The sequence below is a fragment of the Apus apus genome, chromosome 2, assembly GCF_020740795.1.
Source record: "Apus apus isolate bApuApu2 chromosome 2, bApuApu2.pri.cur, whole genome shotgun sequence".
Lineage (NCBI taxonomy): Eukaryota > Metazoa > Chordata > Aves > Apodiformes > Apodidae > Apus > Apus apus.
In genome coordinates, this window is record NC_067283.1 from 14,982,741 (window position 1) to 15,000,483 (window position 17,743).

The 17,743-nt window shown below is 38.5% G+C and overlaps 1 protein-coding gene and 1 long non-coding RNA gene across 5 annotated transcripts in view; one reads left to right on the forward strand and one right to left on the reverse strand.

Annotated features, from left to right (window-relative positions):
• NRP1 (neuropilin 1) overlaps window positions 1-17,743 on the forward strand; it is a 112,110-nt gene that overhangs the window by 35,677 nt on the left and 58,690 nt on the right. For all 4 annotated transcript variants that reach the window (XM_051610515.1, XM_051610518.1, XM_051610517.1 and 1 more), the window contains exons 4-5: window positions 10,273-10,454; window positions 15,118-15,345. In XM_051610515.1, the coding sequence (XP_051466475.1) occupies window positions 10,273-10,454; window positions 15,118-15,345 (410 nt within the window). The remainder of the gene's footprint in view (window positions 1-10,272; window positions 10,455-15,117; window positions 15,346-17,743) is intronic.
• The window catches only part of LOC127380903 (uncharacterized), a 130,971-nt gene continuing 113,279 nt past the window's right edge, over window positions 52-17,743 (reverse strand). Inside the window, exons 3-4 of the long non-coding RNA XR_007888603.1 lie at window positions 7,304-7,366; window positions 52-526 (exon numbers count right to left, since the gene is read on the reverse strand). This is a non-coding gene — a long non-coding RNA (uncharacterized LOC127380903). The remainder of the gene's footprint in view (window positions 527-7,303; window positions 7,367-17,743) is intronic.

Sequence of the window (17,743 nt, forward strand, 5' to 3'; positions counted from 1 at the left end):
TACTTTTTAGTTCAATGATACACACAATAAAATGGTAATGAAACTGCTCAATGGGACAAACTTTTATATACTGATGTTTCAAATTGACACATTTTAACTGTGAGCTCTACTACAAAAACAATGAACTGTAACTGAGTTTAAGAGAAAGAGCGATCTGTTTGCAATAAATTTTAAGTAGTCACATACTTTATTAGAGAATGATGCTGAGATGCTATTGAATTTCCTCATGTAAATTTCTAGAGTAGAAACTCCTAGGTCCATACTGAATGGATTGACATACTGGTGTGTACAAAACCCAAGTACACCTATAAGGAAACACACTAAGTTAATCAACAGAGGTTTTATTCATGGTGTCTGTACTGAAATTGGACAACAAATTATTACAAATTATTGGTAGCAATTACTATAGTTAAACTTGCATAGAGGTTTCCATTCTGCTTCCCTCTTCTCATTCGCTTCAGTCATTTTGAAATTGACATCTTCCAGGCTGAAAGTTTCCCAGGCTGCTGTCCTGCTTGAGAATGAACTTCAAAAAGACAGAGATAAAATAATTCAGGTCTTTTTTGCACAAAGAATATAAAAATACTCATACAGAGACATGCACACATACATGCATACACATGTCCCCATTGCAAAACAGAAGAACCGTGGGCCTTTTTCAGGCAGCTCTTCAACTACATTTTCTAAGATCAGAAGGCTGAAATTTGAAAGCACCAGCCATGAGTAAATGTTCCTTGCAACTGCTCTTGTGAAATATCGTTTAGATTTCACAGAGCCAAGGCTTCTTTAAAGTTGCAGGCCATGCGTATTACTCATGCTGCTTAAGGGTTGTTTGTTAAAGTGGCAATGTACACAACCAAATGATTTTGTGCTGAGATAATGGCCCGCCAGGAAACATGCAGATATTGTAAGTGGGTTGATCTCTGAACTGCAAATGCTTCTGATTCAGCTTTGTGTGCCTCCTGTGCCAGAGGGCTCTTCTAGATGCTATGGCCGGTCTTTTCAAGTTTGTATTCTGCAAAGGAAGTAAGGAGGCATGGTTTCCATCTTTAAGTGTTGCAACAGACTGCCAAAGGTCTTGTCAGTAGGATGAGTGTCTAGTTAATAATGCTGCATGTTTCACACACATTAGGACTTGGATTGCAATCCAGAAAAATCTTGAAAGTTTTTATCTCCTTTATGTAATTCAGTATCTTTTCTCTTTGGTGACAGCTTAAGAGCATCTGCTCTCCTTCCCCCCGTAAAAAAAGCACAGGAAAAGCTCTAATACATGCAATGATTAAACACTGACAAGTCAAAACTTTCAACAAAGCTGAGTTTTTCAATTACTCCACTTGTTTGTACGTATGCCTAGTTGCGTGACTATGTACAGGTTTTAAAAACAGTCTCAACAAAAATCAATCCACTCATTTACATGTGTCACACTTTCAGGCAAAAAAGACCCACAGAAATCATTTATAACAATACAGACTAGGTATGTGAAAACACTAATCCCACAGCGGATTTTTCACTTGGCCAAAGGTCTGCCCAAAGGGAATGTGGTGCAGAAATCCAAACAAAAGGCACAATATTGAGAAATATTGAGTTCCAAGTGCCTAACACTTTATCCTTAATACTCTCTTAATTTAGTTCCTAAATGGAAATAAATGAAAATACCCATCATTTTACTGCATTTACAGAGCTCCAGGACATGGTTGCTATGGAATAAAATCGCCATAACTTGTGTTCTAAAGCTGATACGTATGTCTGCAATTTCCTTTCTCCGTCAGTCTCTTAGTTTCATTAATTATGGGTGTTGCTCAGAGAGGTTGTAGACAGCCCACAAGGGACAAATATTTGAGTTTCAAAAGCGTAGAACTTATTTTATGTTCTGAACTTTCACAGTTTCTGTAAAAAGCTAACATCTACCTAATACATATAAAAGTCAGGTTCCTAAGGTTATGATTAATATATCAGATAGATCCCAACAGGATAATTACAAATTAATCAGCAGTTCAAAACTCCCAAATGGAGTACTATAAGGTTGCCATCACTTTAAAGCATTCCTTCTCTACTTTCATGGAAAGAAATCACAATTCTGATCTTTGTTTGCTAAAACTCTTTCTCTGTTCTTCAGGCATTTGATGAAGCAAACTTGAAGCTTCTATAACTTACCAATTAACCAAGCTTTTTTATTAATTCAGCAGTACATGCTAACAGCACTAAACCAACCACAAATCATAAAACTAGTTAGGCACATGAAAACAATGTTTAATGGATATAGTGGTGTACAGTGTTTGACTCCTTGCAGCAGTGTGTATGTGTATATGCATGAGTCTCTGTGTGCAAATAATTTAGTCTAGTTCTCTGACAGAAATCACACAAACATATTTCTGAGACTCTTGAGACTTTGCAGCCCCTTCTTCCAGTCATTCTTCAACTTAAGAAAAGTTCCAAGTTTTGAGCCTCAGTTAATCAGCTTTATTCAAAATCCACAGAAGCTGCTAGGAATCTTTCCATTATTTCAGGAGGAGCTAGAGTGGGCTCCTATGTTTAAAACAGTATCTGGCTATCTAGGCTTTGCTCCTTGCTGTTTGCAAAATTTCTGGGAGATTGTTGGCACTCAGTCTCTCTGTCCTCTCTCCACATATGTAAAATGAGAATGACAACTTTACCTCAGAGGGATGTTGCAAAGCTTCACTTACAAACAGATTCGCATACTTGAATGAAGTTGATCAACTAACAAGAAGTTTTCTGATTGATGGGTGTCTCTTGGGAGGTCATAAAAACAAAAACAAAACTGTATAATTGAGTCTTTTGGATTTTTTTTTTAGTTCATTTGCAAGAGCCTTCTCTTATGCAAGATGACTGCTTGTGCCATTTATTTTCCCTCTCCTATCACCTAGAATATCTTTTCAAATCTAACCACGTCAAATTAATGGCTAAAAACCAAACTAAGTCAAGGCACAACCCTCATACCTGAAATTACTATATAAAAGAATAAAAAGCTTGAAGTACAGCAAGTAATGAGAAAATTGCTCTGTTAAAAAAAATGTTTTTTCCAGTTTCTTAAGCCCTTGGCATCGTTAATGTAGATGAAGTAAGAAAAAATACTAAAATTTAGACTGCATTTTGCTTTGTGAAGAACATTAGAAAGTTGGCTAGAGGTAAGATTTTGCAGTGAAACAGGGAGGTGAACAAGTTGTAAATTACTCTAATATCTTCCAGATGGCATATTTGACTTCGGATCTGAGTTTAGAGTAATTAGACGCATGTGAATTTCCTATAAATACTAAACTTCACCAGTTTGACACTCGAAAGCTCCTTCATCTCCAGGGTCTTTAAACTGCTAAGTGTTTCTTCTTTCCCCACTAAAAGTGGAAGTCTTGGATTTGTAAATTTGTCTTAGCTGACAGACAGAACCTTTTTTTCCATGAAAATACAGCATTTTTCTATGTCAGAAAGTTATGAACTGAAGTTCCTCACTGAAAGGGTTTAAAACTGAATGTTTCTTCCCAGAAGAGGCTTTCATTTTTGTATACTGGGATCATTATATTATAATTTATTACAGTATGTGGCAAGAAGTGAAATCAGTGGAGTTTGCCCTAAGATCAAATCTTTTCATTGGTAAAATGCTTTTTGCAGATAGATATGCTGAAGACATTAGCAGATTTTTTCTTTTACATCCCCTAGGATGCTGCAGTACTAAAATAGCAAAACCCAGTTCACAACCTCTGATTCTTCTTCATTTTCTGCGTGACATTGTTACATTCATTCCCAGGGTGAATCCTGGAATTCACATTTCTGTTGAAGAATTTTCCAGGTTTTATTTGGAGTAAGTAGAATAGAACTAAGTAAATACAAGGAAAAATATCCTGTCACCACTTGCACCCTCTTTAGCTATTTATCAGTGTAAACTGGCTTAGATCCACTGACATAAAAGGGCTAATCTCATTTGCAGCAGCTAAAGATCTGTCTACTGTTCTCAGTTGAGCTGTATCAATAAAAGTGCAGACCTAATCTTGCTTATTTAGTTCAGATCTTCAGTTCTGCCAGTCTCAGGTATGCAGAAGGCATGAGCCAAACAACCAGAAGCATGTGATAAGATGAAGGATAATCATATTTTTAAATAGTGGTGATTATTTTTATTAGCTTTGAGGTTTTAACTTTTATTTGTTAAAATATGTTGTATTTCCTATTCCTCTGTTCTGCAGAGAATTAAAGCTTTATTTTCAAATGAAAGGGCAAATCACAAAGCATTAGATGAATTCAGAAACCCGCGCAATAACAAAACTGTTGCTAACATTAGTCACAATCAAATCATTACAGTGGGTAACTGTAGATCTTCCATCAATGTCTTTGTTGCATCTTTTCTCTTTTTCATTGCAGTATTTTCTTGTACTAAAATAGACTCTCACTAGTTCATTCTTAATGAAGACCGACTGTGAGTTAATGGCATTAGTAAATTACTGAACAGTGGCCAAATCCCAGTGGCCTTATTCCCAGAAATCTCTTAGCTTGACAGGACCTTTGTATGAGTAACTTCAGTGAATTTTGGCCCTGGGTGAAGACCACAAAAACACCAGCCCACAAAAGACCAATGGAAACAAAGGCCCCCCAGGCTGACAGGGATTTCAGTAAATTACAAATCATTAATCGATTGCAAATTTCTTATTTAAATATCCAGCACTTTAGAGAACTGTGGGATTCAGATGAGGTGCTGTGTCCCTTAGGAAGCTTAATCTGCACCATGAATCCACTACAAGCAAAACCAGTTTAAAAGGCTCCTGTCATGGGCACTTTTCCCCCTTTCTCACAGAGCTTGCACTGCCTGGCTGGTGCTAACTCTATGTGTGTCCACAATAGGAGAAATTATTTGTAATAGATTTTTAAAACAGAGAAAGAAAGAGAGAAAGACAAATCCAGATGACTTGATGGGGTGCAGAAAAATTTTTCTATTGGGAAGACTGCAGTGTGGGATGAGATGAGCAGCTAGGCAGGAACATACCACACAGGACCACATGGCACCTTGCACACCAGTAAGTGGCTAAAAATGCAAAACAACCCTGCAGTTCCCTTCAGCTCCTAAGCCTCCTGGCCCTCTAGGAATGGCTGGTGGCATGGCTGCAGACACAGCAGTCATCCAGGACCCTCTGAGGGCCACATGCTTCTTTCACCTCCATCAAGATGTGTTTTGAGGCCCATGCTTGAGGACTTCAATCCCCCATGTGTGGACACCTACACAGAGCACCAGAGAGGGCTGATGTGTCTCCACAGAAGCCAGCTGCCCCTCCAATACCATCAGATGGGTCACCTTGCTGGAGTGGGCACAGGAGGCCCTGGAGAGCAGTCAGGCTGCATGGAGGCTTGAATGGAGAACAACCTGACAGATGCTGAGATTACAGGCAGAAAAACAGCCCGTTTGGGGCTGTGCTTAGTTTTTTATTTTTAACAACATGGGCTTCTTTTTCTTGTTGCTAATAAAGTGGGATTAAGGTGAGTGTCCCTTGAGTGCCTGCAGATCTTAAGCTTTTAGCTCTGGGATACAGATTGCCTTGTGCCACAAGTACTGCAGTAAATCCCACACCACTAACTCTCAGTCACTAATGGGGCACAAATCCATGGTGCAGAACAACTCAAAACTCTTTATTTAGATTTCCTTTTGCAATGCCTTCTGTTCAGCTGAAATGGAGCCTTGCAAAGAATAAATAAAAATAAAAATAAAAATATCTTTATAAAATAAAGAAGCAAATTCTTAGAACCAAAATTAGCCTGAGCATGGTGGATAATTCATGTCAGGGAGAGATTTAGCAGCTAGATGGAAGTGGAATCAGAGTGATAAAAGCAAAAAAAGAGGTGGAAAGTCTTTTAATTCTAACAGGTGAATAATCAAAATACTCATAACCACCCTATAGAGGCATATTGTATTAGGCTGCGGAAAAATATGGTGTAATCAGATATAAATTATAGTTTTATGCTCTTCAGTGGTTGCTTCATAAGGTAAAATGGCAGATATTTAAATTTCTATTGAGTTCTGCATATGTCTCAGGAAGGAATTTTTTTTACAAAATGCCTAAGGTCTTGCTGCCCAATAATAGGGGAGCGTGTAGAGGCAGCACATAGCTCAGCAGAGTGGCTGGCTGCTGCATCAGGCAGGGCTTCCCAGCACTTCCACTGCACTTCCTCACTACAAGGTGCTATGGTGCACTTCAGGGGTCACCAGCCTGTTCAGAATGAAACCAGACATAAGCAGTTATCCCCTACTGGAAAGTGGCAATAGAAAATTCACTGTAATCTGTATTCTGCAGCTGTTCATGGTTTTCACTGCCTGGTGCTCATTTGACGGGCGTTGCTTGGCCTTTTCCTCCAATCCCTAACTTACACTTTCAAAAAAAAGAGCAAGTTTTTTGCAGTTCTTTCAAGAATTTGTAGAGGAATTCCAGATTCCTTCATCTTTCCAATGGAAATCTGTCCCAGACATTGTTTAACTGAACCATAAAGCTAGGACTGTCTAGTAATGGCATGTTCAGGCACTGGCTGGGAGGATGTGTGTGAGCTCTGCAGTGAGTTTCAGCAGATTCCCACCCGAGAGCCACTCATGGTCCTTGGATGTCACAGAGGGTGCAAACAGAAATCAAACAAAAATGGGATATCCAGAAAGACACAGACAAGCGAAAAAGGAATGTTTTTTTGCATGGTGGCACAGTGGCTCCATGAACATAGCTGATGATTAACCCCTATTCTGGGCCAGCCTCTCCTATTTTCACACGTGATCTCGTGCTCTAGTCTTTCACCTGAAACTAGAGTCAGTGGTTAGCACCATGTTTGTATTTACATCTCTGTGCCATAAACCCTGAAGGACTATAACATTACCAGAAATATTTGCCACACCATTGGCAGCAGTAACTGAGTGAAGAATTGCCAAGTGGGAAATCCAAATTTGCAAACTCAGTATTCTGGGCTGCACGCCAAGGCTGTCTGGGTGCTGCAGAGGTGACACATTCAGTCTCCTCACAGGGATGCCAATGTGCCAACTGCATCCCTGGCATAGCATCTTCTCTTGACAAACTCGTGGAGAAGAACTGCTACTAAGTCCAGAGGGAGATGCAAGCTGCTTTCTGAGCTTCCTTGGCAGCCAACTCCATTTTCAAGTTGTGACTGTACTTTCTCCTATTTACAAGAACAGTTGTTTGTGATACACTGTGGTCTCTGGTAGGATTTTGAAAAGTGCAAAAATGACAGCAGGATATTGGTTTCCAAGTATAAACTAGTAAAATCCAGAGTAATTTCATTTCCTTCAGAATAAAATAATACAGATACTCACTTACAGCAGGCCCACATATCACACATTGTCGCCAGTGTGGGAGAATCCAAATCCATTTGTTAGCTGCCAAGTGAAAGACGTGATCCTTAGAATATGGAATAAGCACAGAATAAGGTTGTAAGGCTGATCTCTAAGGTTTTCCCTTTTCAAATTGTACTTCATACCCGTTGTCTTACAGCTAAACTCCTTTTCTGTCTTTTTGATATGTTTTCAAAGCAAAAGCAAAAAAAAACCTGCATGGCCTACAGTTTGCAAAATTATTTAGAAGGCAGCCTTTTAGTATCCAAATTATTTCATTTACAAAAGCACAGCAGCCAGAAAGAGCACCATAAATTACAATTCTGTCACTATAAGGGACAATGGAAAGTGGTGGGCACACTATTACTGTGAAGGGGGAAACCCAAGAGAGTGATAGAATTTAATTTGAATATTTTTTGCCAAATGTATATAATAGCAAAATTGGTGCTTCCAAGCTAATTATTTTTTTAGCTGTCTATAAGAGACATACTAAGACTATAGAAGATTGATTAGTTTTAATGTGTAGAAGAATAAAAATATTGAATTAAAAACTTTTGGGTTTTTTTTTTTTCCTTCTTTATACGTGTAGCAAAAAGCCATGCAAAAATTTGCTTAGCATTTTTAGTTAAATTTCTTTGTATCATTTCATAATTCAGAAATAGAATTCTTCTTGATATTCACTTGAAAAATAATATACTGTTGAGGCTTGAGCAATGAATGCAGACTGGGAAGCTGGTAGGATAATGTCATAATGGAGACAAGAAAAAGACTGTCACTCAGATGCTGTAGTTTGATGTGGTTTCTCTTTAGCAAGCACTTTATTTGGAGAAAGGTTGCCTTGTTAAAAACTCTCAACATTCATTTTTTTCCCTGAAGTATAAAAACTAGCAGCCTGCATTCCTGAGTACTTCCAGTAGGTTTTGCAGTGAATCTAGAGCTGGCATTCTTAAAGGTATTTCTAAAGGGAAGGGAAAAGCTACACTAAACTAAACTAAACTAAAAACAAACAACTAAGAAAAACAATTCTGAAGTCTTTTTACAACTCTCCTCCCAATCCTTAAATCCTGTTATATATATGTCATAAGGAAATTATAGAAAGCACAGAAATCTAATATATATATTAAAAAAAAAAAAAAGCAGGGTGCTCAAAGCATCTGTAAAATTATCTCAGATATTAACATTTCCACTTTGTATTTCCACCAATGTGAAATGGGACAGTGACGCTAACTAGCTGAGCAATTGCTACTAGAAAAATCAAATACATAAGAGGAAATGTAGTTGACACAATATTTCACATATGTTAATGCTTACAGTTCCATCAGTGTCAGCTTTATTTTCTACTTGATATACACCAAAGCTGGCACACAATTTTAACTGATGAGGTAATGTCATTTTCAATTTAAGGAGCTTTAAGCCGTCCACTTTAACTAGTGATATCATCTTTGCAGTTGTCTCACAGGGCTTCATGTAAACATAAGTAATGTGCCCTGGACAGTTTGGAGCAGAGTTGTTAAAAATTACATTGGTCATCATGAAGACATTTTTTTTTCCTTTGATCTGTTTAAAAATGTCAGACATACTTTATTGTACTGTCATTTTTAGCTCTTCCTTGTAGATTAATATGCTTGGAACATTTCAGTGAACGTAACAGTAGAATAAGGGTCTAAAATTAATGGCAACATTTTAACGTCAGTCATAGTAGCATAATGAAAAGTAAATGAGATTGTCTGGCTAACAGCAACTTGTTAAATAGAACAGCAGCACGACTGAGACACAGAAAGGCAGGGGCAGAGAAAAGCTTTTTGCCACCATCTGAAAGAGGCCCAGAGCACAACCCAGGCTCCAAATGCTACCACCTTTTAGGAAAAGATCCTACAAATTGTGGATCCTCCTCCTTCCAGCCCTGAGTTGAGTGAAGCCATCTGCTAATAAAACTCAAAACCAGACCTTTTTCCGCACCTGCAGCTTCTGCCTCTCCATTACTTTTATTCTCATTTGTATTCTCTCTGCTGGCTCAGTGCACCAAGCTGCCAAGCTCTCCTCATCCCTCTGAAACCAAATCCCTCAGACCAGGCAGGCCCTATGTGTTGGCATCTCTGGTGACCCTAGCATGGCTGTTGCTCCTAGGCAAATTTTAACTACCAGTCATTAATATGTTACATACATTTTCTTATCAAGTTCTTAGGAATTGAGCAAGTAACCAGGGAGGATTTAGCCCAGCCTATTCAGTTACCACATCCTGTACAAGTGTGAAGACTGTAACATGCACTTCTTGGCTCAAATATCTAAGCAAAGATGATTTGTAAAGAAACAAGTTTTGTCTGAGAAAAAACAAATGCTATGACTGATGTGTGGATTTTGTGATTTGCTCCAAACTATTTGTCCAGCTAGCAAGGAAAATAACAGATTTTTCTACCACTTATCTGAAACATGGTGGATTTTTTGAACAAAATTGAATGTTTAGGGAATTATTTATTATTCTGTGGACATATGTTTGAAGGACAGCATATGGAAATCAAAGTATTGTTCATAAGAAGCTCCAGCCAAAAAAGACATTTTTGAATTCATAACAGAACTTCACAGTTTGAAAAGAATGCTATGCATTATGTATTGATAACAACACTACACAGACAAAGGAACACAATTTAATAATACAGAATTGTGCTCGTGAGATTTCCTCTTTTTTTTGTTAATTGGTTACTTTAGCTGACATTGTCTGCAAGCATAATGGACACCATTCTTCCTAATAGTTCCATGTTGCCAGATGATGTCTACAGACATAATGTAGTCCATTTTAATTATTTCATTTTGCTTACATCTTTCAGCATAATGCATTTTCCAAGCAAGCGAGCATTTTTCTTGATTATCTATGTTGTGTTATACTTTCTAAATTAATTAGGTCTCTTTCTTTCCTGGAAGTTAAAAGTTTCTTCCTTCCATTTATCTACCAGGTATGATTACGTTGAAGTGATTGATGGAGATAATGCTGAAGGACGCTTATGGGGAAAGTACTGTGGAAAAATTGCTCCCCCTCCTTTAGTGTCTTCAGGACCATATCTTTTTATTAAATTTGTTTCCGACTATGAGACACATGGAGCAGGATTTTCTATCCGTTACGAAGTATTCAAAAGAGGTGAGAAACAATTTGTGGGTATATAGCTCATAACCTGTGATTTTTGCTTTCATCAAAAAGTTCATCATAATTCTCTGGGAGGTGGGAAATACATGAAAATGCTTGAAAGAGAAAATTGTGTTACTTTTGTCTTTCCAAAATGGGGCATGTATTCGGTGGGTATAAATCATTATGAATCCAATGAGTATAGCTGCATCTGAGGATTGACTCCTCTGGGTGTAATATGATAGTCTTCATCAGCTGTTTGTTTGAACCTTCTTAAAACCATTAGCTTTGCTCCTTTTTTTTTTTTTTTTTTTTTTTTTTTTTAATGCAAATAATTGCTGTATGATTTGCAATGTTACTGCCTTAACAGCACTGGAACCTTCTGAGCCCCTGACTTATTTTGGTTAGTGTTTTGCTCTGCGTTCCCAAGAGGTGGCTGTGGGCTCAATAAAAAACAGAGTACACATGGGCAGCAGATGAGATTGCTGTTGCTTTCACAAACCATGTTTGGGAGGTGCAGGACAGGAGAAGCTCACATTGTACACAGGCATGTCCTGCTTGATGCTCGTGTCAGGAGTTCAGTGCAAGTGAGCACAGACAGTTGTATAGGGCACAGAGAAAGCCCAGAGAAACAACCAGTCCAGGATTAACCAGGCCTATAGATGGTCCATCTTTGATAACTCTCTTTCTGAATCAACAGTTAGAATGGGAGTAAGATGAGGTTTTATTGGCATACACCTTCCCTATAGCTGGATGAAGATAAATAATTTCTAAGTTCCATTCCTGGAGAACAGAGGACCAAAACTTGCAAGATACAGAAAAATGGGCTTAACTTTATAGAAAAAAATATTTACTTCAACATCAATATTTAGGGTCATATTCACAAAAACAGCTCAAAACTTCCATTTTCCAATACAAAGCCCTCCAAGAGAGTTCCCTGTTTTCAAAACCAGTTCAAGTCCCTTTTATGCACCTAAACAAGTGCCAGATTTTCAGCTGCGTTCAGCACATGCACTTGATGGCAGCTGTACTGTTAATGAGAATAAGCACAGTACTGAAGTCTCTTTTCTATTGCATGTAATTGCTGCTCTGCACAGTGCTAATTGGGGCCACAGACCTCTTGTTCACCATCTTCCCTGTCTGTAAATCCACTCTTGGCTCCCAGAAATTCTTTTGGTGACCTTCAAGGTCACGTCTTTTGAAAGAACTCAGCATCCAAATGACACCAACCTTTCCTGAAAAAATGTCTATTTATTTTGGTGTATTTAAGATGCTAAACACTTGAAACTGTGTCCTGAAGTTTCTCAGTGTTTATATAGACAGTGCCATTTTTCCTAAAGAACAAAGCTGAAACAAGAACAAGTCAAAGAAGGACCTGTGAAACAATCTATTTTAGCAACTGAGCGTTTTCAAGGAAAAAAGCTTTTCTTGATTTCCTAATAGTGTAGTTGCAACTCAGAGCTCTGTCAGGAATGTCATGTTTATTTCCTTGTCTGGTCACTTGCATCTCTCAGTGATACACATTAACTATGTTAAGATGGCATTATGAATGTGATTTTGCACACACAGAAGTCAGGAAACTCAAAATTATGGTTCCCACAGCAACTTTAAGTCTAGCTCATTTCGTATAAACTGTATATTAGTGCAGGAAAGTTATCACCAGATACAGTGATAGAAATGCTGTGTGTTCACAAAGGATACAAGTTATAGTCACTGTGGGAACACAGGCCTTTTTATCTTTTGAGTTAATGCACATATGCTATCCCAAATTTACATTTTAATTTCTGTACTAAATAAAGCTGACCAGTCTACCCTGTTACACAGGTGAAGCTCCGTTGCTTACACCAGACTAATATGCTTCATTTTAGCGTATTCACAACTTAGCTTATCATTTCCTTGGTATGAGAAGTATTAAAATGATCCCAAGCCCAAGGTCCTGTAGAGCTGAGCTGAAGGTTGAGCTGCATTCCTGCACACAGTAGAATTTTTGTCCATTATTCCTGTGAGTGCTTCCTTAGTTTTTGAAAAGAAAAACTGCATTACACTACCTGTGTCCTAGGTTGAATTCTAAACCTGACACTTAGAACACCATGAAAATTGTAAGGAGAGACCAGCACACATAATGACTCTGATAAACGTAGTACGGGCTTTGAGAGCAGAAGCTGGTTTTGCTTCTCATGTAGCTCCTTAACCAGAAAGACACTGAAGAAAACTATGAAACCCATATTGCTCAACATCTATCTCAGATGAAATGTTTATTATTTTGGCTCTGTCAGCCAGCCTGTCCTAGGATGGGTGGGTAGCCCGTTTGCTGGAAGAGAATCTACACACTTTGCATTCACATTCCTAACTTTATTTGACTAAATCTATGGTGCAAACTAAAATAAAAGACAGTGTCAATCAGGAAGACAAATTATTTTCTGGTTCAGTGACACCTACAGAAAGCAAGTGAAATTATCTCCAGTGTCATCTGTTTCTACTCCCTTGCTCTCTCTTTTGCCTCCTCTCTCACTTGTCTTGCTTGTCTCTCTCATTTCAGTTCATACAGGTGCATGCATGTACTTTCTCCTCAGAAATATCTGTTCTGTCTAGTCATTGCTAGAACCTTTTCTCCCAGTTTTCCGTTAACACCACCCCATGGAGTTCCTCGTAGCCTCAGTGTTGATTGAATTCTTGGAGTTCCTTTACAGTGTCAATAAAGGGTCAAAATCTGTGGAGGGCATTTTAGGGAGGCAGATCTTCTGAAAACAGTTTTTGTTTCTTGCACCAGATTGACTTGAATGTGTTTAAAATAAAGCAAGCTGGTACTGAGATACCACGTGTAAGCATAAGGAGCCTGACAATTGTGTGCTCACGGAGCCAGGATCTGGCTGTATTTAATAAAGCAATAATGATCCTGGCTTACATTTTATATTGCATCTTTTATTGGATTTCAAGAGGAGTACAGAGCACTTTATGCTATGAATGGCATAGCAAAGCTATTTTATCCGAGAACAGCAGCTACTGGTGGGAGTGAGGAGCAACAACCTGAGCATAACCCTCCCATATATAACAAGGAGACAAGGGAATGACAGGGAGAGAAGAGAAATATCCGACTAATGTGTAAGGGAGCAATTTAATTATAGGCAAAATGCAATTTTCCAAATTGGAACAGGTCAGGCTATGTGAGCATTAATATCTACATCTTCCAAAATATACCACAAGGTGCTCTGAATATTGATGTGATAGCTCAAGCAAGTCCTATTCGTGTCTGCTGAAGGACAAAAATACCTGAACTGACTGAATTCATTCAGACCTATCTCCTGCATGCTGAATTTAGCTGGAAAGTGGCCAGATCTGTGGGGGGTAATATGTTTGGCACATTCACAAGAAAAAGATTTTCTATGGTGAGATGAGAGTATTCATATATGCAACAAGCCAGACTGTTTTCCTTTAGTGATCTGTGTTAAGCATTGGAAATCCTCTAAGGCTCGTAACTGCAATCTCTAAGGATGCTGGGCATCCTCATCCAAATTGAAATCTCACACACTTCCTCCAGAACAACCTGTTCCAGCCAAACTCTCTCTCCTGTGTCCTGCCTGTGCTCCATGTCCGAAGACCTTGGTCTGAGTCATCCTATCCAATCTCCCCAGGTCAGCTGCTATCCACTGATGCCCCAAGTCCTGTAAAACACTTTCCATTAAATTGAGAGTGCCAAAAGTCAGAGCATACCTCTGCTGACCTTGTGGGAGGATGTGTGGGGCAGTGCCTGCAGCTGGCTCTTAGCACACCTGCAGATGTGGGATGCACAGAGAGGATTCCTGAGGGACCTAAACAAAGGAGAAATGTGATCTGTCAACAAGAGAGAGAGGTTTAGTCCCCTGTATTCACAAAGGCAAACCCAGTGATCTGGCCTTTTATACCCTTGCATCTTTACTGCCTCTTTCCTTCTCCACCAAGAGCCCTGTTTGGAGCATCCCACTATGCCATTGTGGGGACATCAGGGAAAGCTGGTGTGTCAACATTGACATTAGGTGACTTCTAGCAACTCTGCCTGTAATCACACAGTTTATCATGCCTGCACTAACAGCAACAATTTACTGGTCCACCTGTGTCAACACCACTCAGAATGAGTCACTCACCCTTGGTACATGTACGAATTACCTTTCACGTTTAGTTTGTCAAGGAGGCATAGGTCACATCTGGCAGAGTTACTGAGTCAGTGCTCCAGGAATCTGAAACCACTACTCCCTCTACTGAATTCACTTGCTTGCTTTCGTAAAAAATTTCTATTTCACCAATAAAAGCCTGTCAGCCGTAAGATTTAAGGATTTGAGCTTGAAGGGCCTATAATTATTTCTCTAGGGCTCTGTTGAGATTTCTACAGCTTATACTTTCATTGTTCCCACATGACTTTGTATTTGTCATATTTTTTTCTAGAGTTGGTACAAGTTTTCATATTGTTCCATACAAATTGAAAATTGGAGATCAGACAGTATATGTGAACTGCACTTTAAACCTGACTGTTCATAATAGGAACAAGCTGGCTGAATGATTAATATAGCGATTAAAATGAGGTGTTTCATTGAAAAGCCACCTTTCCTGCTGGAGAGACAATACAACCTAATTTGTTTTCCAGCTAACTACTTTGCTTAGTAGCACAGTGTTAACCCAGGTGATTTTTCTCTCTCTCTGACAGGACCTGAGTGTTCCAGAAACTTTACTTCTTCAAGTGGAGTGATAAAATCCCCTGGATTCCCTGAAAAATATCCCAATAGCCTTGAATGCACTTATATTATCTTTGCACCAAAGATGTCAGAGATTATACTGGAATTTGAAAGCTTTGAGCTAGAACCTGATTCAAATACTCCAGGGGGAGCGTTCTGTCGCTATGACCGATTGGAAATCTGGGACGGATTCCCTGATGGTAAGAGAAAAAAGGACTGTGATATGTATAACCATTACTCTGTAGAAGGCATGTCCTCATTTTTTTAAATGTCATAGTAGTGAGATCCTTGCTTGATTTATGTGAAATTAGTTGAATTAAAGAGAAATGAGGAAAATGCTCTGTCAATTCATTCACGGAAGCATATAACAGCGTGAATGATTTTAGTAATGAAACATGTTTAATTTGGAACACTTGGCTTAGAGGAAACCTCTATTTTTAGAAGGAATATGTGACGGACTTCTTACATGAAAATAAATTAAATGTGAAGCCTTATAATGTAATTCCCAAATTTTCACAGCAAACACGAGTATTGTCCAGAAATTTCCAACAACTTGCACAAACTGGACTTCAGGAGCAAACCCTCCTGCTTGTGGAGGAACTAGGCTACAGACCAGAGAAAATCTCTTTGCCAGAGAAAATGTGGTGTCAATGCGATTTAAATCATAGCAACTACATGATTACCTAGGTCAGTAAAAAGTCATTGAGTTACTCATTGAGGTGGCTTCAGTGACTGGGCAGTGCAGGTTTCTTCTCTTACAGTGCTCTGTCTTCCAGCGGCTTTATCGGGCTCTGTCTTCCAAAGGTTTTATCTTAATTTGTTAATTTATAAACTCTGATTAGCTGGGCACATGCGTCAGGGTGTGTGTGTTGGGTACCCTTCTGGAACTTGCTTCTCTGCCATGAGTAATTTTCTACTTAGTTGTTGACCACACTTGACCTTGTGCAAATTCATTAAGTGCATAGCTAGATACGAATTAAACCTATAGAACCTTTGAGCCCTCATTCCACCCTCTGTCCAATCTCATATCCCTGTTTCACTGAGTCTGATGAACAAAATAGCTGCATGATTTATCTATTTTTTTAATATATGCCAATGGGTCCACAAGATCCAAGTCACCTCTGTGTAGGGCAGCCAGGTACCAGGTCTCTAAGGACTCCAACCTAAAAAGAACTGGTCAAGCTGAATGCCTAGTGTTTAGGGTGTTCAAATGCCTATACGAGTTGTGCAAACAGCTATGTAGAACTGATTGTGATGCCTTTTTCACTGTTTCTATGTATGGCATGAGCTGATAAAGAGAAGCATCTTGAAGCTGTCCTTTTTCTTCTTAATTTTGTAACTTGTAGCAAAATTCAATGACTGAAGATTTATGTTGTTTGTGTTGGGCACTAATTAGAGCTATTTCAGTTTTCCACTGGTATGATAACTCATAATAATATATAGTTTCCTTGCTATTATGAACAGTAATGGCAGTTTCTACAAATGTTAATCTTCCATTAATATTTCATTTAAATTAAAACATATAACTTAAGGAACATCTTTTAATAAGACATTTAAACTTGCCTTTTTTCCTAGATAAATCCGTAGTATAATTTTAATTAAAACTGTTATTGATGCTGCAGTAAGTAGGTATGTGCTTTTTAATGTATTTTGTTTTTCCTTTTTGGTTTATGCTTAATGGGTTTATCATGGCTCTTTTCAATCCACTCCAATAAATATTGAAGAAAGAGCCATAACAGTAGCTGAAAGACTATTTAGTATTTAATGCCTCAGTTAGGAAAACAGTATTGTTACACTACAATAATGATGTCTGGAACATTTAATAATAGGTTTAATTGCATATAAGCCAAATCTGTCCAAGCTGAATTCCTGTAGAACTTGCATTTAAACTGACATGTGAAAAGATGATCCAATCAATCAATTTTTGTGCAGTATTACCAAAAAGAAATGTATTCTTGTTAGTGGCAGAGGGTTTCAAAGCAGTAATTTCCTGGTTCAAGAAAGGAGATGAGCCACACTAAAGAGCAATTATCAACAGGCATTATCAGCCTTCCAGTTCCCTCACAAACTGTGTAAATCCAAAATTATCCTGACATCTAGTAAGGGTGTGTACATGTTTTTGTAAATATTCAACTGAATTTGTAGGCTAGAAGGAAATGTTTCCTTAGATACAAATTGCTGGAGGTAGCAGCAGTTGTAGGGAAATGTTTGCTGCATCGTTTCACTCTTGGGTGAGCCTTAGCCAGCAGTCAGTCTCTCTTGTTTAACCTAACACTACAAAGGCAGAGAGGATGTGATTGCATCTCTATAAACGCATCACAGGATGATTCCCTGGAAAGGAAAATAACTATTTCAACCAAAGAGCAAAGCTGACACAGGAAACCACCAGTATGACCTGACCATCAACTGAAAATAGAAATTAAAAAATTCTAGATATTCAAAAGAGAATATCCAGATAATCATGGGGAGGGAGCTAAGGGGGAGGGGAAAGGGGGTGAGGAAGTAAAAATAAATCTAATTTGTGTGCACACACATGGAGGTAGTAAATTTCTGAAATTTATTAGACAGTATGGTGCCTTTGTTGACGGGAGGCTGACC